This window comes from Cyprinus carpio, chromosome A25, assembly GCF_018340385.1.
Source record: "Cyprinus carpio isolate SPL01 chromosome A25, ASM1834038v1, whole genome shotgun sequence".
Taxonomy (NCBI): domain Eukaryota; kingdom Metazoa; phylum Chordata; class Actinopteri; order Cypriniformes; family Cyprinidae; genus Cyprinus; species Cyprinus carpio.
In genome coordinates, this window is record NC_056596.1 from 3,929,978 (window position 1) to 3,952,100 (window position 22,123).

General features: G+C 36.5%; 2 protein-coding genes across 3 annotated transcripts; one reads left to right on the forward strand and one right to left on the reverse strand.

Annotated features, from left to right (window-relative positions):
* Positions 1-560: 560 nt before the first annotated feature.
* LOC122135549 (iron-responsive element-binding protein 2-like) lies at positions 561-10,945 on the reverse strand. The gene is given in 23 exon segments (XM_042715070.1): positions 561-1,469; positions 2,354-2,539; positions 2,648-2,770; positions 2,853-3,000; positions 3,172-3,314; positions 3,727-3,831; positions 3,953-4,234; positions 4,317-4,401; positions 5,199-5,334; positions 5,422-5,581; positions 5,676-5,687; positions 5,689-5,793; positions 6,365-6,465; positions 6,552-6,573; positions 6,575-6,724; positions 6,822-6,961; positions 7,050-7,233; positions 7,359-7,428; positions 7,519-7,761; positions 8,013-8,150; positions 8,352-8,517; positions 8,642-8,737; positions 10,804-10,945. Coding segments are annotated over 23 exon segments (2,934 nt in total). The 5' UTR covers positions 10,829-10,945; the 3' UTR covers positions 561-1,355.
* A 5,221-nt stretch (positions 10,946-16,166) lies between these two features.
* Positions 16,167-21,669, forward strand: LOC109050551 (solute carrier family 25 member 44-like). Of its 2 annotated transcripts, none has more exons than XM_019068111.2 (4): positions 16,167-16,376; positions 18,188-18,886; positions 19,829-19,956; positions 21,502-21,669. In XM_019068111.2, the coding sequence occupies exons 2-4, from the start codon at positions 18,253-18,255 to the stop codon at positions 21,667-21,669; spliced, it is 930 nt and encodes a 309-aa protein (XP_018923656.2). In that variant the 5' UTR covers positions 16,167-16,376; positions 18,188-18,252. The 2 variants fall into 2 exon arrangements, 1 of the variants encoding a protein (XP_018923656.2); XR_006153587.1 differs by having other exon boundaries at positions 16,168-16,376; positions 19,834-19,956; positions 21,502-21,632.
* Positions 21,670-22,123: the final 454 nt, after the last annotated feature.

The following is a 22,123-nucleotide window of genomic DNA, read 5'->3' on the forward strand; positions in this document are numbered from 1 at the left end:
GAATTGGTTCATGAAAGTCATTTGTTTCTGAATCAAACTACTGTGTGCTTCCAGGTGCTTCGTGCTGATTAGAGTGGGCGAGCTATGCTGAATATGCTCTACATCCTAAAGAAATGACTCGTTCAGTTTTACAGCGCCCTCAGTGTAAGGGAGGATACATTACCATACACTTTATAATAATGATGTACAAACTACCAATATTTCAGAGCATATTTTAAACCCAAAAATCAATTCTAAAATGCATATTAAAATATTTTAAATAATTTCAAATAAAATTTTACAATTGAGTATTGAATGTAATAAAAATGTCTGTCATCCTTTTGACTCACTACAAAGAACTGGTTCGAATAAAAGTCATTTGTTTGTGATTTGGAATACACTGATTGTGCTGCATGTTTTTGATTAACTTAAAAATAACAGGTTCACAAGAGTCGTTTGTGCTCTATGACAGACTATGGTATTATAAATACAGAAAAGACAAACTCCGCACGCTGATCTCATTATTTATTAAAAATTATTTACAACAACAGCATAATCCAAGAAAAGAATGATGATTTTTAAATTTCTACTGCATCGTTCACCCCTGTGTTGAGGAGTTGCATACGGTCTTCACATGATACAGAACACAAAAACTGAAGCCAAACATTGCAACAAGCCAAAGAGCACTGATAGTACCAAACCAGCCATTGTTCACGCTCTAATGCGAGCTCAGATTAATATTTAATGTTTACGGGTGAACTTAATTCCTTAGTCACTGTCGATCATATTCCCAGTGACAGAAGACACTAAATGGACGATTATAATAAATAAAGCAATATTCTACTGGATCGGATCAAATCGAAGAGTGCTTTTTTGTCGTGACGGAAATATGTGGACGCTGGGAAATGAAGAAACAACAAACAGTGCACTGGAAAGCTTTGAATGCGTGGACTCTTTCGCTCCATCAAGTTGGCCGTGTCAAAATCAGCACCATGAAAGAAGAGCAAAGCCTCCATTGGCTGTGAGGTCGTCGTGCAGTCTTCACGTCCAGCACTGAATAGTTTCACATGGACTGAAAAGCTCAGTTCAGAAGACACACATTGCAGGCACTGCAATACGAAACGCCCAAATCAAACCTACCAAAGTTCATGCTCCACAACCAGACTGTGAAAATACACGCAGAGCCGCGTCTGGGTGTGGAGAGAATGATCTGGAGAGAAATGTTGGACATTTGTTGTAAGTGCAAAATAATGACGTCCTCCGGGACGGGAGGATTCGCAAACAAGAGGCACAGCGTTCAGAGTTCGTAAGGCCTCTGGGGGGCGCTGTTCTGATCAGAGGTCCATGGGCATCTGCGTGGGTATGACTCTGATGTACTACGGCAGCAGAGAACGAGCTACATACTTCAGGATGCCTCCGTGTCTGAAAAACGCCACATCCATGTCGTTCTCGAAAAGAGCCATGACACTGAAACTCTTCCCTGTGCTCGTCTGGAAACAAAGGCAGACATGAACATTAGAAGTTGCATGGACAAAAATATCACTGCAGTTTAATTAAGAGTAGGACAGATTTAGATTCACAAGCTCTCTGTTTTGGGAACAATTTAATAATGTAATAGCAGAAAAGAAATTCTTGCAAAAAGAAATTCTTTCTTAGCTATTGGTATAAATAAGGGAAACTTTGAACGTCTATATATTAATTTTAATAATGGCAGGGCACAAAATATGTAGTTCTATTGCTATTTATCTAACAGAATTAGTTATTGAGTCTTATTGAATGATTCATTTAAATGACCAGCTCAAAAGAGTATTCTGTTTGTGAATCAAACTAAACTTTTGCTGCTTGTTTCTGATTCACAACAAAGAAACTATTAAAAAAAAATATATATATATATATATATATTTTTTAATCAGACTACACTGGTTGTGCTGTTTTTGATTTACCAAAAAAAATAATTAGTTTGAGTCATTTGTTTGTAAATCAGAATACACTGATTGTGCTGTGTTTTTGATTCACTAAAAAGAACTGGTTCATAAGTGTCATTTGATTGTGTATCAGACTACATTAAAAAAAAAAAAAAAAAAAAAATTGAAAAAAAAAAAAAAAAAAAAAAAAAAAAATAGTTTCATAAGAGTGTTTGATTCACTACAAAAAAAAAAAAAAATTAAATCACAAAAAAACGTTCATAAGAATATTTTTTTGTGAATCAGACTACAGTGGCTGTATCCATTTCTGATTCATTAAAAAGAACCAGTTCATAAGAGTCGTTTGTTTTCAATCAGACTACAATGGTTGCGCTGTTTATTGTGTGTCACTTGTGAGCACCTCTCAAAAGAAATGCTGCAGTGAACTGATGTGTTATCCGTTGCTCTACCTGCACTATGAGCTGTTGTCTGGGTATGAGCTCCTGTGGGATGTTGATGGTGAATCGCTCTTTTCCACACAGCTCCAGTGAGTCGGCACTCTGTCCTGGCAAGAACTGCAGCGGAGCGATTCCCATCCCCACCAAATGATTCCTATGAATCTTCTCAAAGCTCTCTGCTATCACCGCACGGACCCCCTATATAACACAGTCAAGAGAGTCTGTATGTTAAGTGTTTCCTTAAAGTTGAATTAATCACAGGAAAATGTGTAGCACAGAAGTGGAAACGGCGTATGGGAGCAGTACCATTAAATAAGGTCCTTTAGCGGCCCAGTCACGTGAGCTACCAGAGCCGTACTCTTTTCCTGCCAGGATGATGAGAGGAACTCCATCTCTCTGATAACGTTCAGCAGCTTCAAACACGTCCAGCTGTGATGGGAAAACATTCAGCAAACAATGAGTTCAGAGTCAGAAGGAATCGTGTTCAAACTGGTTTAGTCTGGTCACTAACCGTCTGTCCTGATGGAATGTGCAGTGTTCTGGGTCCGGTTTTCCCGATGAGGCGGTTTTGAAGCTTTATGCTGGCAAATGTTCCTCGAGTCATTACAGCATCGTTTCCTCTCCGTGCGCCGTAGGAATTGAACTCACGAGGGGTCAAACTGAATCAAATGTATATAGGAACTTAGTTTCTAATCATCTTTACCTTAAACATATTAATGAAAAAGCATTTTTACTGCAAAAATGTAATGTAAATTACACTAAATGATTTTAAGGACCAATATACTGAGAAGAAACCGTGCAAAATAGATCACCCCCATAGATCATCTTACCGTTTGCTCTGCAGGTATTTGGCAGCAGCGCTGACTCTTGCGATGCTTCCCGCTGGAGAAATGTGATCGGTTGTTACTTTATCACCCAGAAAGAGAAGCGGGTATGCCCCCTCAATGGACTGAGGAGTGCACGCCTCTTTAGACTGAGATGAAGAGATACAGGGGCCATGTTAGTGTCAAAATACTGTGTACGTGATGCATGAGAGGAGCTGCATCTGAAAAACACTAGTGTAGTTACTGTTAACTAAAACTATTACACATCACTTTCATTAACTGAAATAAAGCTGAATTACAGATACTAAAATTACAGAAACTAAAACTGAAAAAGCTAAATAGAATTTAAAAAATGACAAAATTAAAAAATTACATAAGTAATTAAAATTACTAAAACTTAAACTTTAATAAAAATTAAGCTTAATAGAAATATTTAAAAAATGAAAACTTATTATATTTACAAAATTACATTAAAAAAATACTACTATTGTAATGAAAACTGAAAATATAAAAATAGAAGTTAATTCAAGACATTAAAAAAAAATACTGAATGACACTCACCAGTTTGTTGAAGAAGGACGGACATCGAATGTAAGTGGATTTGGGATCCCACGGGAAGAGGGCAGATTCGGCAGACTCTAAACTGTTCCAGAACGAACTTCCTTTCTGCAGACAATAACACAAATCAGCCAGTATTAACAGACAATTCTGATGCAGTGAATCAATCAATTCAAATGAATCATAGTTAATATTTTGTGGGGAAAATGTGCTATGATAATCCTCGCACCTCCATCCGGCTCCTCAGCTCTTTGAACATGGAGTCGATGACGATGTTCTCCTCCGTGTGGTTCACCTCTTCTTTGGATGGCCAGATATCCCGCAGATACACATCCTTCCCCTCCGAGTTCACCCCCAGCGGTTCTGTCTCCAGGTTGATGCTGACTGTACCTGCGATCGCATACGCCACCACCAGTGGAGGTGAAGCCAAATAATTCGCCCGAACACAGTCACACAGGCGTCCCTCTAAATGCCTGTTTCCAGACAGCACGCCACACGCCACCAAATCACCCTGCACACAAGCAGACAGATTAATACACAGCAGATCAGAGAGAGAGGGAGTGAGGCAGAAACGAGAGATTAAACTGTCTCACCTGTTTAATGGCGTCCACCACACTCTCAGGTAAAGGTGCTGTATTGCCCACACAAGTGGCACATCCATAACCCACCACCTCGAACCTGAAAACACATCATCAAAAGGCATGCGTATTTAGTCAACTGTGAATGTAATATAATTGTGAAAATGCCATTATTTTTTGTAAATATTAATTTCTGTATCGTTATATTTCTGTATATTTTGTATCGTTAAATGCATTTTGTTTTCTTATTTGTATGTGAAAGAAATAAAATATATATTTAAATATACTACATTATTAAATATTTTTATTACACATTTGATATTTCTTTCTTTAGTGATAGCTTTCATTAATGATAACCTATGAAGGTGTACATTTATGGCATTTTGTACATTTCACTAATACTTACTGTTTTTATACTTATTGTAATACTTTAATACCTGCTGTTTTTAATTTTTCAATTATATTATTTGTGCACATTTAATTTTTGTGTCTTTTAAATAATAAATAAAAGAGGTTAAAATAGTTACACTATTTTATAATAATAATAATAATTATAAAAAATGAATATATCTTATATTAATAGGAAAAAGATATTGTTACATATCAATATCCAAAATAAAATATGTTTTATATTATAGAAGTGGAACACAAAAGCACAAATAAAATAATAAAAAAAAAAACTATAAAAAGCCAATTAAATAATAAAATGTATTAAATATTTCTAAATAAAATAAATAATATAATAGATACTAGTGATGTTCAAATTTTTTGTACTATCTTACTATATACTATTATATACATATTATATTACTTTAGTAGAGTTTTCATTTTAATGATAGCTTATGTTAACAATAACCTTGCTATGTGTGTGTAAGTATGTGTATATATAGTGTGTACCCAAGTTTCCTGAGGTAGGGCAGGACTCCACTGGTGTTCAGATAATGTGTGACAGTACCACTGCCAGGCACCAGACTCGTCCTGATATACGGTTTTACCTTCAGACCAGCCTCGATGGCTTTCTTCGCAAGCAGACCTGTACAAAACACAGACATACATGTGAGATGCACTAAACACTGTGCAAACAGCTCATATCAGATCTAGAGGCGTGTTTTCATCTGACCTGCGGCCAGCATGATGGATGGGTTGCAGTTATTGGTGCAGCTGATGACAGCAGCGATGACAACAGATCCATGTGCCAGGTTGTACTCGGCCCCCTCGTGCAGGAACGGGACCTGAGTTGCCTGCTTCTCTTTGGATATGTGGAAGCCCTTAAAACCCACCTACACATATATATAAAGCACAAAAACATATACAGGTATTAGTTGCTTTGCTACCAAGTTGGAAGCAATTTAATATGGTAATGTGTGCATTCACCTTCTCATTCAGGGCAGTTGATAAAGTCTTCCTTCATGCAAGTCACAGCAACTCTGTCCTGCGGCCGTTTGGGTCCACTGACATGAGGCACAATTGAACTCAGGTTCATCTCGATGACCTATAAAACAAACCTAAACACATGACAGGAATTTTTTTTGCTTTTCTGGTTACTCATTTCACATGTGAATGTTCGTCATTGATTTACACTACATTCAAAAGTTTGGGATTAGTGAAAATAAAGAGTAATAAAGGTACACATCAAATGCTTTCTTTGAACTTCTCAGCAATCAAAGAATCCTGAAAAAAAAATTACTGTTTCCACGCAAATTTTAACTGCTCAACTGTTCACAAAACTGAAAATAAAAAGAATCTTAAAATTAAAATCAAAAAACAAAGGAATAAAAAATACTTAAAAACAATACAGACTAATGATGCTGAAAATTCAACTGTGCATCCCAGGAATAAATTACATTTTAAAATACATTGAAAAAAGTTATCTTAAATTGTAATAATACTTTTACTTTCATTACCCTTATTTTTAATCAAATAAATGGAAACTTGGTGAGCATAAGAGACCTGAAAAACTCCCCGAACACTTAAACGGTTGTGTATAAAGACACATAAAAGGTAAAGCAGCAAAAACAACCTGTTTACTTCTCAAAATGCTCATTAAATCTAAATTAACCAACCTCTGAATACTGTGGCTCTTCTGATTGGTCGCTGTAGCTTCTGAAGAGTTTGATAGCCTTCAGATAGTCTTCTAAAACCACAAGCTTCTCCTCACTGCAAACTGATAAGAAATACATTTTTGCATCAAGTTACGTCCTTACAAACATTTGAAACTTCATAATCTAAAGTGCACAGTATGGTCCGTACTGGTGTGTTTAAAGTGCTGAAGGGGTGATGTCATCCACAGGAAAGAAGCTCACGGTGGCGTTATACTCGGGGCACATGTTAGCGATGGTGGTCCGATCGGGAGCTGAGAGCTGCTGTACACCAGGTCCAAAGAACTCCACAAACTTCCCTCCGATTCCTGCCTGACGCAGATGCTGAGACACAAAGATCAGATCAGTGCATGAAACGTCATTAAGATTAGCAAATTCTCTGATGATGTCATACATGAAGGAAACAAGGACCTCACTGTACCTTTGTTATGCCAAGTACGATATCAATGGACGTGGCAAGAGGACTGATGGTCCCCACGATTTTACAGCCGACGACCTGCGGCAGAGTCAAAGACACTGGCTGACCTAACATGACCGCCTCTGATTCAATACCTCCAACTCCTGAGAGAAAGCATGAGAGAGACACTGTGAGATAAACAAGACGTTTAAGATTGCACAAATATAACACAATAACTGACATCACACTCACCCCAGCCTAGGATCCCAAGGCCGTTGATCATGGTGGTGTGGGAGTCCGTTCCCACCACGCTGTCAGGATAAATAAACCCCTCCCCTTCCTGTACCACCTGACACAGGTACTCTAGATTCAACTGATGCACTGTGTTGATGTCTGGCGGAACCACGTTGATGTTTTTAAAGGCTTTCGAACACCACTGGAGGAGAGAATTGTGAAAAACAAGACTTAAGTACTGTTCGTTTCATAACTTCAGTGTGATGTGAATGGCGTTTTATGTAGTTTTCATGTAAATAGAAATCATAGAGAGTTCTGAAAACTCACCTTAAAGAACTGCAGCCTCTCTTTGTTTCTGATTAGCTCCATCTCTTGGTTTCTGATCATCGTTTCAGGCCTGTGTGTCAGACAGACATCATGGCATCAGATAACGCAGACAGATTAATGTGAGAGCATGTGTTAGTGTGTGTGTGAGGTGTAGACGTACTCTGACACGGGCTGCAGGTGGAAGGGGCACAGGAGGGGTGTATTCTCTATCTGTACAGCTGCGCTTCTGCCACTGGGGGCGTCGGAGCAGGAGACTTTACTGCAGCCGCCCCGATGACCTGGTCGTTGACCTGAACAGTGACTGCCGCTGCTGCTGCTCCCTCGTGGAGATGGTCGGCCAGCAGGAGATCTGGCGGTGGCACCATGACTCTCGTCCATGGGGCTTGGAGGGCTCTGGATGGCACTGAGAAATCAGGCAAATGCTTGTTAGCTGTTTAGTTGTTTGATGGTGACAACAAGTTGCATCGTGCCTGGTTAAGTGCATAAAAAGAGATTGTTTTCACAAAAACAGTAGCACAATACATTATCACCCTAATTACTGTGTACGTTAGGAGTTCTGGCCGTAATCATCGTTTATGTTAATGCCGTAATTCTTGGGTTTTAAAACATAAATACTGCCTTAATCTGTCTTTAAGCCTTTGAGTTCACTCTCACCATTTGCTGTAGTCAATCTGGAGAGAATGATCTACAATGAGGTCTGTGGGGCATCTGGGGTTCACCAGGTTTGGATCGACCCCCTGTTTAGCTAAAGCATCTCTCATAGCTGCCAGATCAACCATAGCAGGAATTCCCCTGTGAACACAATGGTGCTATCAGGACACATCCAGCCTTACGAACAGGCCCAGTCAGCATGCAAATGAAGACAGGGCTGTTAATCTGAATAAGAGATTTTTTTAAAACACATTTTTAACAGCAATCACAATTTTTATCAGAGGAAAAAAAAAAAGTTTTTTTTTTTGGCCCCAAATTGTGCAACCCTAGTCGATTACTCACGTAAAATCCTGTAGCAGAACCCTGGCAGGTGAGAACGCAACCTCAGCCTGGTTCTGCTGCTTCTGCCAGTCCAAAATACTGGAAACATCGTCCGTCTTTATGTAGAACCCGTCACACTTGCGTATTGTGGACTCCAGGAGAACCCGCATACAGAACGGCAGTTTCTCTAAAGGAGCGAGCCTTTATTTTACATCTGAAATCCACTGAGTTTAACTTTTATAACAAGTGATGTCAGCAATGATTTCACTTGCATCTGTGCATGATTTAATTCCATTAAAGCATTAACTCACCGTATCTGACATCTCTCAGCTTCTGTGGGTTGAAATATCGCCGCTCTTCATACTGTTCGCTCTGGAGAGTGTCGATCAAATGGCCGAACGGATGTTCTGTACAGAATAAAAGACTTTGAGGATTTTGAGAGACTGAGCTGATAAATGAATGTCATTTACATAACAGTGACAGGAAAATGATGGCTTGTGTGTTTGAAACTCATTAATCTGATCTGGATTTGGCTAGGACTGTATTGTGCACCTGCAACGACCAAACAGAATCAGAACTGGCCCAGATAACAGCAGAGCAACATCTGCAAGGCTCATACAACTCAAAGAGAGTTGGCAGAGAGTACTGAGAGCTGACAAGCCCAATTCACAACCGTTCAGGGCAGAAACGCAAGCATTAAATGACATGTGAACATTCAATTTAGGGATGCAACAAAAAAAAAAAAAAAGAGATAAATGAAAGTGACACAATCCAGGTTCAAAGCCGAACACTGACATTTACAGAAGCACATTATGATTAAAATTCACAAATTAAGTATTTGCATGTCCTAGCTGTGCCTAGAAGCAGTAGCCCTCTTGGTTACTGAGAACAATAATAAATCACTTTTTCACGTTTTCTCTCATGAAAGAAGGCAGCTTCTGTTACAAAAGAACCTGTCTGTTTTCTATTCAAAACTACAGAAAGGAAAAAAAAAACAGAAACTTTGTTGTGTGTTACCAAGCAGTCTATTGTTAAAAGACGCAGAAGTTCTTATATTACACGAAATTCAGAGTTTTGTGATCACTGTTACTATTTTTATCCTAATTGCATGTCAGAAAAACAACATTTACTGTGTTTTTGGAGTAGACATTGTATACAGTCCACTATGTATTGAAAAACAGATCCATAATTGTACTGCTATCAACCTCTCTCTCTCTTATTTCTATTAAAAATAAATGAACACATTTAATCAGTAAGGACACATTAAATTGAGCAAAAGTGTGACAGTTCACTAATCAAAGAGAGCTCAACAAAACCAAATCCTCATCCCGGGGCATGATATATACACACTAGAGCTCATACATATTAGTATATTGTGACCCTGTGTGACTGCATGTATGGAGGATAAACAGGCACAGACACGCTTATCACTCACAGCCTGCGTCTGCTGCCTCCTGCATGCGTTAGATAAGTTTAGGTGAGTTCAGATTAAACAGAAACTGCAGCAAAGGAACACAAACCTGCATTGCCACATCCAAACACACAAAACCCATCTATATTTATGACATGGAAGATAAAGACCCTGGGTGGGAAAAGTAAATAACACTCTCACTAACAGACAATCAGATTACAGAAGGTTCAGTCCACTGACATGAAAACTAATATGCCTACTTAATTATAATTATACACCTTTTACTTCTAAAACAAACCTGTGGCATCGCAGACCTTAATTAAGACATTTTTTTAGTACATTTTTGAGGATAATTCCCTCCCAGTGTTTCCCCACAATGTATGTTTTACAGTTTTGGGGACATTTTGTTCATTTAAAGACACTATTTGTCCCATTTATGAAAGTTTCATAGCATTTAAAACAATATCATATTAAGATCAAGAGGTTTTGTTACAAGCAGTTGCATAACTATTAAGATATAGAATAACTACAGAGACATGCAATGCTTTGCCCTTAACAAAGTACTATAGTATAGTGACTGAAAACTATAACAATACTACTAATCAAATGTACACACATAATTACCATAAACACATACTAAGGTATTTATAGTACAGCAAGGTAAGAACACTGCGGGAAATCATGGTACATGTCGAGAAAGCATGGTGCACGTGTTATTGCAAACAATACTTAATAATCGCGCATTGTACATAACAGTCTCAGTGTCTCAATGCTAAATGAGCTTCCCTAGACAACATTTTAGGCACCCCTACACGCATGAAACAGTTGCTGTCAAGCTCACTATGTTTTGATACACATCAGTTTGTGATAGATCTGGATGTCAGCCGCTCTGTCGCCGCTAACTTAGCCGCAATGCTAACGACAAATCCGACTGTTTCATCCTTCTAAAAGTGAATATTTAAGAGCTGTTTTAACACACAATTGTATAACAGGTTATATGTATATCTGTCAGAACGCAAATGATATAAATATTGTTGTTTTGTCAGTAAAAACAGCCCTTACCGTGCTGAGGCGAACCGAGCGCCATGATGACTTCTGAAATTAACACGACTTCCACTCGCTCGAGCCACGACAGCGAGCCAATCAGCACACAGAACCTCCCGGAAAACTGTCCAATCAGAGTACAGCACTGCGCTTAGCGTTGTCCAATCAACAAACTGTATCTTCTACTCTATCCTTTATTTAGGTTGGCTTGAGAAAGCCAACCTACTGATCTGCTATTTAAACTTCTTATTATTATTATTATGTTGGCTTGGCACAAGCCAACATACTGTTATGCTATTTAAACTTCTTCTTATTATTATTATTTTTATTATTATTATTCTTCTGATCCTAAAATTCCAAACGCTACTCCTCCTAGGGCTTTAAAGCCACAAGCCCCAAACTCGGCAGAGACCTGGGCCCCGGGGTGTAGTTTTATGCTATATCTTTTTAGACTGATCAGACTTACAGTTTATTTATTATTAATTTTTATAAGTCAGAAATCTCCCATAGACTCCCATTATCTGAGAAAAATTGCGCCTCTACAGGAGCAATTCCCGGAACTGAGGGAGGAGTCTGCCATAGTTTCACTTTTAAATCGGTTAAAAATACATATAAATACATGAATTTATTTCACTCTGACAAGCTAAACCAAACATATTTGAGTATTACAGGGGTCAGGGCTTATTAAAAATGTATATCTGGTCACAGAACAGAGAGAAAGACGAGAGAGAATTCACCGCTCCGTTCAGCGAGTGGTCTCACAGCGGGCTCACAACAAACGAATTTATTCTTGTTTAAGACCTTTTAAAAATAAAATATTACAGCGATTGCACACAATCCACCCATTAGAACAATCAAAGAGCTAAAAGTGGGTGTTTTTCAGCTGTTGAAGTTTGAAAAATGAACGATTTGCGTCAGCTCTTTTGACAGCGCGAGCCCGCGCGGCTTCTCCTGCACTCGCACTACGAGCTCACAAGAAACGAATTTATTCTTGTTTAAGACCTTACAAAAATAAAATATTACAGCGATTGCACACAATCCACCCATTAGAACACACCAACGGCTAAAAGTGGGTGTTTTTCAGCTGTTGAAGTTTGAAAATGAACGATTTGCATCAGCTCTTTTGACAGCGCGAGACGGCGCGGCTTCTCGTGCAATGACACAACGAGCTCGCAAGAAACAAATTTATTCTTGTTTAAGACCTTTTAAAAATAAAATATTACAGCGATTGCACACAATCCACCCATTAGAACAATCCAAGAGCTAAAAGTGGGTGTTTTTCAGCTGTTGAAGTGTGGAAAATGAAGGATTTGCGTCAGCTCTTTTGACAGCGCGAGACGGCGTGGCTTCTCGTGCAGTCGCACAGCGAGCTCACAACAAACGAATTTATTCCTGTTTAAGACCTTTTAAAAATAAAAATATTACAGCGATTGCACACAATCCACCCATTAGAACAAACCAAGAGCTAAAAGTGGGTGTTTTTCAGCTGTTGAAGTGTGGAAAATGAAGGATTTGCGTCAGCTCTTTGACAGCGCGAGACGGCGCGGCTTCTCGTGCAGTGACACAACGAGCTCGCAAGAAACGAAATTATTCTTGTTTAAGACCTTTTAAAAATAAAATATTACAGCGATTGCACACAATCAACCCATTAGAACAAACCAAGAGCTAAAAGTGGGTGTTTTTCAGCTGTTTAAGTGTGGAAAATGAAGGATTTGCGTCAGCTCTTTTGACAGCGCGAGACGGCGCGGCTTCTCGTGCAGTGACACAACGAGCTCGCAAGAAACGAATTTATTCCTGTTTAAGACCTTTTAAAAATAAAATATTACAGCGATTGCACACAATCCACCCATGAGAACACACCAACGGCTAAATTCAGATTTTTGTGAGCTGGTATATTGTGAAATTGAATGATTTTGCAGCAGACTCTCTGACGGCTCGAGACTTCAACACTGGCATGGGGAAAAAAAGGTCTACATACTGAAAATACAGCCTTTTACATTAAAACTCTCCAGTGAATCAGTACAAAACAATTAGAAGAATATATTATAGAGATTAAAATGAGTGCTTGTGAGATATTTTTTTGTCTTAGGCCAGAAAAAGACATTGCATCGATCTCTCGAATTACAGATGATGCTGATTCTGGCTTTTTGCTGCAAGAACGGACAAATCATTCGTCTTGGCAGCTTTTTTTTTTGTATGTCTATATTTTGTATTGTCAATAGTAAATATTATGAAAACAATAACTGTTGTAAATTTTGTCATCATTATATAGTTTATGTATTATAATTCCAAAATACAATTTAGCAACTCACATAGTTATCATTCATCACTGCTTAAAAATGTAAGTTGAAAAATAAACTCTTAAAGCATGAAATAAGATACAGAATCAGTAAATTCGATTTTAATGTGGGTATATTATCAGTGAACTAATCATTAAATATTTGTAATCATTCATAAAATTTTGGCCCCTTTCATAATGATGTTGTTCAGAAATGAAGGCCACAATGCTAATGTTGTCCACACGATGGCGCCACAGGATAGAAAATACTTCAATATCTGTTCAAAGATTTTAAAATGTTCCATTTATGTGCATAAGAATAAAATGCACATATATGCATTCTATTTTCATAAACTTTAATAAAGCCCAATATAGTATTTATGCAAAAACTGTAATCCCCTAAGTACCATTACGTTTTTTTTCTTATTTTAATAGTATTGACAACATATTTATCAAGTTATCACACATAAAGTGAAGAAAAGAAACTATATTACTTATCTATTTTCATATCAATTTTCACCTAGACTTAAACCACATTGTTTCTTTTACCTTCTGTGTTGTTGCATACAACACTTCAGTTAGAGGACTGGGAAATAGCAAACAGGGGAAAAAAGGCATGACTTATTTCGCATACAGCTAGCCAAAGCTGTTGAAACTGTTGTCATAACCAAGGCTTTTTATTGGAACAGAAAACAGTAAGGGTCCATTGAAAAACACTTTTAAAATTTTTTTTTCCACAAAAACACATCAAAAAAATTTTACACACAAAAACACAGTCTCTCTTTTCCCAAAACCAAAACAAAACAAAAAATATATCACAAAAACTACACACTATATATTAATAATAATTATTCTTATGAGACTAAAATTTCTGAATGCTACTCCTCCTAGAGCTTTCAAGCTAGAACCACCAAACTCAGTCCAGCTCTTCAGACTGATCTGACTTAGTGTGCTATATCTTTTTAGACTGATCCGACTTATAGTTTTTTCATAAAAATGAAGATTAAAAATCATAAAAATCCCATAGACTTGCATTGAAAAGCCTCTGCTCAACTGAACATTCCGTAAACTCCAACTGTCAAAAATTCAAATCTAAACACACTGAAGCCCATTAGACTCAATCAGACTTACCTTCTATGTACTATTACTAACCCATTTAAACTCATTCAGACTCATCTATCTATCTATCTATCTATCTATCTATCTATCTATCTATCTATCTATCTATCTATCTATATATCAATCAATCTATCTATCTATCTATCTAACTATCTATCTATCTATCTATCTATCATCTGACTGTTTCTATCTATCTATCTATCTATCTATCTATCTATCTATTATCTGACTGTTTCTATCTATCTATCTATCTATCTATCTATCTATCTATCTATCTAATCTATCTATCTATCTATCCATCCTAGCAACATGCTAATAATGTTAGAAACATGCTAGTCACATGCTAATCATGCTAGAAACATGCTAGTCACTTGCTAATCATGCTAGAAACATGCTAGCGACATGCTAGTCACTTGCTGATCATGCTAGGAACATGCTAGCGACATGCCTGTAACTTAAAAATCATGCTAGCGACATGCTAGTCACTTGGAAATCATGCTAGCGAAATGCTTATCACCTGCTAATCATGCTAGGAACATGCTAGTCACTTGCTAATCATGCTAGGAACATGCTAGTCACTTGCTAATCATGCTAGAAACATGCTAGTCACTTGCTAATCATGCTAGAAACATGCTAGCGACATGCTAGTCACTTGATAATCATGCTAGAAACATGCTAGCGAAATGCTAGTAACTTAAAAATCATGCTAGCGACATGCTAGTCACTTGGAAATCATGCTAGCGAAATGCTTATCACCTGCTAATCATGCTATAAACAAGCGACATGCTAGTCACTTGTTAATCATGCTAGCAACATGCTAATCATGTTCGAAACATGCTAGCAACATGCTAGAAAAATCTACAAACAATCCAGCGACATGCTAGTCACTTGGAAATCATGCTAGTGAAATGCTAATCACCTGCTAATCATGCTAGAAACATGCTAGCGACATGCTAATCACCTGCTAATCATGCTAGGAACATGCTAGTCACTTGTTAATCATGCTAGAAACATGCTAGCGACATGCTAGTCACTTGGAAATCATGCTAGAATCATGCTAGCAAAATGCTAATCACCTGCTAATCATGCTAGGAACATGCTAATCATGCTAGGAACATGCTAGTCACTTGCTAATCATGCTAGTGACATGCTACTCACTTGGTTATCATGCTAGGAAAATGCTAGTAACATGCTTATAATGCTAGAAACATGCTAGTGACATGCTAGTAACTTGCCATCAAACTTAAAACTTTTTAAACATTTCAAACTTTTTCAAACTCTCTGGTCAGGCAACAACTGCTTAAAACTTTCAGGCTAGGCTTTCTCAAGCCAACCTAAAGTTTGTCTTTACGAACTTTTTTGTCTAGTTTACAGTCTATGCTCTATCCTTTAGCATGTTTTATCAACACATCTTAATTTAATGGAAATAAAAGCGCATTTATTTTTAATGATCCTGTCTATATTAGTATAATAAAATAACATATATCTATCTATCTATCTATCTATCTATCTATCTATCTATCTATCTATCTATCTATCTATCTATCTATCTAAACACTAATATTATTACATTAATATTAATACAAACCATTTAGCATGTTTCATTTCATAATTTTTTAAGCAATATTCTAACAGTGTTTTGTATTTTTTCTAAATAGGCAAGTAATTTTTCCTCTTTGTGTTGTTTTATTTTTATTTTTTATTTGTAAATTTATGCTTTCTTTATTGTTAACAGTTTTGATTTTTTTCATTGATCCTACTTTGTAGTTAAAACAATGTAAACATGCAACATTTCTCTTGTTGATCATGTTTATATGCATTTATATGCATATAAAAAAATGAATTACTGTAATGCATAAGTTCGACATGTCTACATTTTTGTTAGTTTCGTAAATTATTTTAAGCAATATTCTAGTTTTGTTTTGATTATATATATTTCTATGATATATACATATACATATATTTATATTCAGCTATTCTGTGTCAATGACCAATCACCAGGCAGCCTGTCAGTGACGGAAGTATGCGCCGGAAGCATGGAGCGCTCGATCGGCATGACTTTCCATTAGGAGCTGCTGGTCGCGGATCGATAAGACAAAATGCGGTTTTAAGAGGCATAATAGCGGATTTGTCTCATGACAGGACCGCTTAAGGCCGCTGGATAGAGAAACAGCAAATATGGCGAGCTAACCGGGTGAGTTAGCGTGTGTCTGAGAGGTCAAATAAGTGTAATGTACTTCTGCTGGGCGAGGGGAGAGACACAACATGAGATGCTTTTTTGTTTTGGGCTTGTGTAATGCGCATGCGCAGTAGATAGGAGACCTGTCATTTTTTGCTACTTCACCATGAAAAGGTCACTATGACTCTGATAAACATTCAGCTCTGTGTCAGAGCACAGAAGAAAGAGTCATTCATGGTGGTACATAGTGTCTCTCAGATCTGTCATTGAAAAGGTCTGCATCAAGGTTGTATGGTCCCTCAAAATTCAGCAAGTTTGTTTAAAGCTTAAATTATTTTCAGAAATAAAAATGGTTTAATTTTTATATTGGATTTCTTATCTAATGCAATGTTGCCACTGACAGCATCCTAGTTATAAACACATTGTTTTAAACAGGTCCTGTCATCACGTTATTGTAAATATAATGCTATAAATACATCATATAATATTTAGATAATAATACGTTTCTTCCTCTTTAATGTTTACACAACATATAAATTTAAAGTAAATATTAATCATTTAAAACTTTAGTTTTATTTTGACAGGTGTAATCCTGAGGAATGTGTGGTATTCTAGTAATTTACAGATTAATATAAAAGGAAAAATAAAAAATGCTTTATCTTTTAAATGCCATGCCCTATTTTTCTGGATAATCCTAAATATGATGCTATTAATGTTTACTTTAGAACAACATGGATTATTAAAAAATAAGTATCTATTATTGTTGTTTTGTTTGTTTTTTTTGCAAGTATAATTCTGTAAAAAGTATGGCATTAAAGTGATTTAGAAATTATTGTAAAAATAAGTTTTTAGAAACATTCAGACTTGCGTGTTGTTCATAGTAAAAAAAAAATAAATAAATAAAAAATGGAATGCTCCATAAAAAATATTATTATAATTATTTTTTTTTTTAAATGGTTGTTGGTATTTAATTTGTAATCTAATGCCATTGCCAAGCCCTTTTATTCTGGCTATTTCAATATATGATGCCATAAATATGATTTTTAATGTTTACTTTGGAACAATAATATGTCATTTAAAAACAAATATTTATTCAAATCTTTACTATTATTATTAATATTATTTTGACAGGTATAATCCTGGGGAATGTATGGCATTTTTAGAATTAGAGATTAATGTAATATTTTAGAAACATTTAGATTTACGCCATTAATAAAATCAAAATGTAATTATTTAATTAATTATATTATTATGTAATATTTGTATTATATTTTTATGATGGATGTTGTTTTTATTATACTTTTTATTAGTTTGCTCAATGTGAACTTGTTCATGTTCTTTATTGTAACAAAGATGCATACAGTTATTTTAAAAACAAAATGTATACAATTATTAATTGATTATATTAATAATAAATATTTTTGCCCCCCATTAATGTTTATTTGTAATGTTTAAGATTGAAAATCTTGGTCTTTGGCAAGTATAAAACAAAATCCATCCATAAAATGCATTGGGAAATTGGGAAAAAATAAACCATGAAGGCAGGGTGAAACATTTAAAGACATTTTAATGGAACCTTCATATAACAAAAAATAAATAAATAAAACGAAGATTTTAATAAAAACTGTTGGGTTGCAAAAATGTGCATATTTCACAGATTTCAGATGTTCCATATGTTTTTTTTGTTTACATGTGTCAAGAAATTATCTCTGCAGAGCATATGATTATGGCATAACGCAGCAGTCACATGAACTTTGAACTCTGTACCTTCAGATCTGCAACGCAACATGCAGCTTATTTGAAATGTCGTGATTTTTTCACTTCAGGTTGAGCAGGAGAGGAGCGAGTGTGTGTGCGTGTGATTTTGTGTGTGAGGTCACCGGCGGCAACGATGCAACAGAAGCGCAACATTCAGATCATTGAATGGGAGGATCTGGACAAGAGGAAGTTCTACTCGCTGGGCGTCTTCATGACCATGACCACACGGGCCACCGTCTACCCGTTCACCCTGATCCGCACCAGATTGCAGGTGCAGAAGGGGAAGTCGCTCTATAACGGCACCTTCGACGCCTTCTGTAAGATTGTGAAGGGCGAGGGGGTGCGTGGCCTTTATCGAGGGTTCATGGTCAACACGTTCACGCTCATCTCAGGGCAGGCCTACATCACTACCTATGAGCTGGTACGGAAATACGTGTCCTGTTACTCATCCAATAACACGGTCAAGTCTCTGGTGGCGGGCGGCGCGGCCTCACTGGTGGCCCAAAGCATCACGGTGCCCATCGACGTGGTGTCCCAGCAGCTGATGGTGCAGGGTCAGGGGTGTCAGCTCACACGCTTCAAACTCAAGCCCAAGATGGCGATGGCCACGTCCAAACACAAAGTGACATTTGGTCAGACCAGAGACATTGTGGTGCAGATTTTTCACACGGATGGATTTCGGGGTTTTTATCGTGGATATGTGGCGTCGCTCCTCACCTACATTCCCAACAGCGCCGTGTGGTGGCCATTTTATCACTTTTATGGAGGTAAGGAATAGTGATGCACTGAAACCAAAATTTAAGTTTACATTTATCTGGAAACCGAACCAAAAACAAAGCTAAATAAATAATCAATTACATTTATTTAATAATAATTAAATAATACACACTCAAATCAAAACTAAGTTAAAGCTGCAGTTTGTAATTTTTGGCACTCTAGCGGTTAATAAACAGAACTGCGTGGGTCTTGCGGAAGAACATTGTAGCCGGAGCTACTTCTCTTTGTTTATGTCTATGGCGAATCACGCAGGTATGGGCTACTCCAGCTACTCTAAAATAGTCTGAATATAACACACTTATTATATGTATACCGTAGTGATTAAGGATAAGCCATAAACACGGTTTGGAAAATGGATTCATGGTGTACTCGCTTATTATATAAAATTTGAACACTAAAAAGTTACGGACTGCAGCTTTAAAAAATAACCATTTAAAAAAAATTACTAAACAGTTTAATAAAATTGCAGTTTTAATATTAACTTTTTAATGGTAAAATTATGTTTCTTTAATTTATAGTTCAAATATAAACATTTAAACGCAGGCTGTCATACCCTGTTTTCATGACAGATTTATTTAAACATGCATTAAGACATATGCAATATCCAATATATGTAATATAGTGCACATATTTAGCAAAATGCTCCTTTTATCTGACTAACAAGTTTATGAAAATTGAATTGCTTTTCTGAGGTAAATATAACGTTACATGTTTACAAGCTGTTTTTCCCTGGTTGAAACACTGATTAAGCGATTACATGAGACATATATATATTAACTTCACAACATCATACATTTTCTTTCAACATACCTTCTGATGTTCATTCATGCTGATTTCTTGCTGTAACTGTTAGCAGTTCTCCGATATATTTTCAGTTGCGGAACTAAAATATGTATTTCCTAAAACGCTCTTACTGCGTCACATGTTTCCAGAGCAGCTCTCCAGACTGGCTCCTGCTGACTGTCCGCACCTCCTCCTGCAGGCCGTGGCGGGACCGATGGCTGCAGCTACAGCCTCCACCCTCACCAACCCCATGGACGTGGTTCGAGCCCGAGTACAGGTACAGACTCACCCATTACCTACTGTAATTCATAACATTTATTGTTATTAAAAGGGATACTCCACCCCAAAATGAAAATTTAGTTTTCATTAATCACTTACCCCCATGTCATTCCAAACTCGTAAAAGCTCCGTTCGTCTTTGGAACACAATTTAAGATATTTTGGATGAAAACCGGGAGGCCTGTGACTGTCCCATAGACTGCCAAATAAATAACAGTGTCAAGGTCCATAAAAGTCAAATGAAAGTCATCGTCCGAATACTCCATCTGCCATCAGATGTGCAATCTGGGTTATATGAAGCGACGGGAACACTTTTCATAAGCGAAGAAAACAAAAATAACGACTTTATTCAACAATTCCTTTGTCAACAGTCTCCTCTGTGTCTCTTCATGTCACCTTATGCTGTGTATGCTCTTCTGTATCAGCCGCACCACAAGGACGTGCTGTTTCTACGTGTATTTAGCTTTGATTTGAAAAAAAAAAAAAAAAGCCGCGCATTCGTTTTTGAAAGAAGTCTTTTATGCTTACCAAGACTTTTATCTGATCAAATATACAGTAAAAATACTGTTTTTGAAAGAAGTCTTTTATGCTTACCAAGACTTTTATCTGATCAAAAATACAGTAAAAATACTTTGAAATACTTGTAAAATGTCATTTATTTCTGTGATGTAAAGCTAAATGTTATTTTTTTCTTCTTCTCAGTGTCACATTGACCTTTAGAAATCATTCTAATATGCTGATTTGATACTCAAGAGACATTATTGTTATAATTATGTTAGGATTTTTTGATGAATAGAAAGCTCAGAAGAACAACATTTATTTGAAGCAGAAATATGTTATAACATAAACATGAAACAATACTTGAAATAAAGTAAATGTTAGCTGAAATAAAATTAAATATAAAAAAATCATAACTCATATTTCGGATAGTAGGCAAGGCACCATTCATCATTTACTTTTAGTTTAACTTGAAGTACTAAAATAACTAAAACTAAATGTAAAAAAAAAAACAAACCTAATAAATAAAAATGATTTAAAAAACTGTTATACACAAAAATGACAGAACACAACTTGAAAAAATGACTAAACCTTAAACTAAAAATAAAATATAGAAAAAAAACAATTCAGAATATTAACAAAAACTATAATAGTATATCATTACTAAAATAACACTGAGTTTAATTTAATATATTTATGTATTTATCATACATACAAGCATCATTTTTTTTTTTATTAATCTTTAAGTCTGTCTGTGCTGTTTCTCTGATCCTCACAAACTATTTTTGCTACTGTATCTTTTTATAAACGCCTAACCTCTGTGTACTGATGTTGTTCAAATTGTTAATCGTCAGCATGACGTTGCTTAATAGTAATATTTGATAATTCTATGTTAATGTACGCAGAGCCATTTTTTGCTATATGTACAATATATCACACTTATATATTTTAAAAGAGCAAAACGGTTTCTTGTTTTGAAATGGCTCATTAAAATGATTTACCATGTCATTATTACTATGGATTTAAGCTTTGTGAGTTGTTTGCAGGTTGAAGGTCGCTCGTCTGTGCTGGAGACGTTTAAGCAGCTCCTGGCTGAAGAGGGCGTGTGGGGTCTCACCAAGGGCCTGTCTGCACGCATCATTTCCTCCACGCCCACATCGGTCATGATCGTCATCGGTTACGAGACACTAAAGAGACTCAGTCCTGCGGCCTGAACTGGTGGAGTGCAGACACTGGTGAAAACACACATACCTCAGGCTTTTAAACAGAGGCCTTTTATTATGTTCATGTTTTATGAGGACCAGGCAATAATGGGTGCTCAAATGTGAAGTTATATTTCCTTTCTCCCTTTTTTGTGGATTTTGTATATTTTGTAACCTATTCTCATGAACTCATAATGAGACTTCATGGATCTCGTATGACCTTTTCGCCTGGAATGTGTTTGCATATTTGCATATTTAAATGAATAAGGCAATAAGTTTGAAATTCATACCTGGAAAACTTACAAAGATGCTTATAGTAAATACAAATTTACTAATTCTATATTAAGCTCAGGTCTTAAATATTTCATTGGCCTGAAACTGCTCTTCAAGTGTAGATACTATGAAATTAATGTTAAAATCCTTATCCACTGATCAAAAACGACTGTAAGATCCTGTAAAAAAGTGG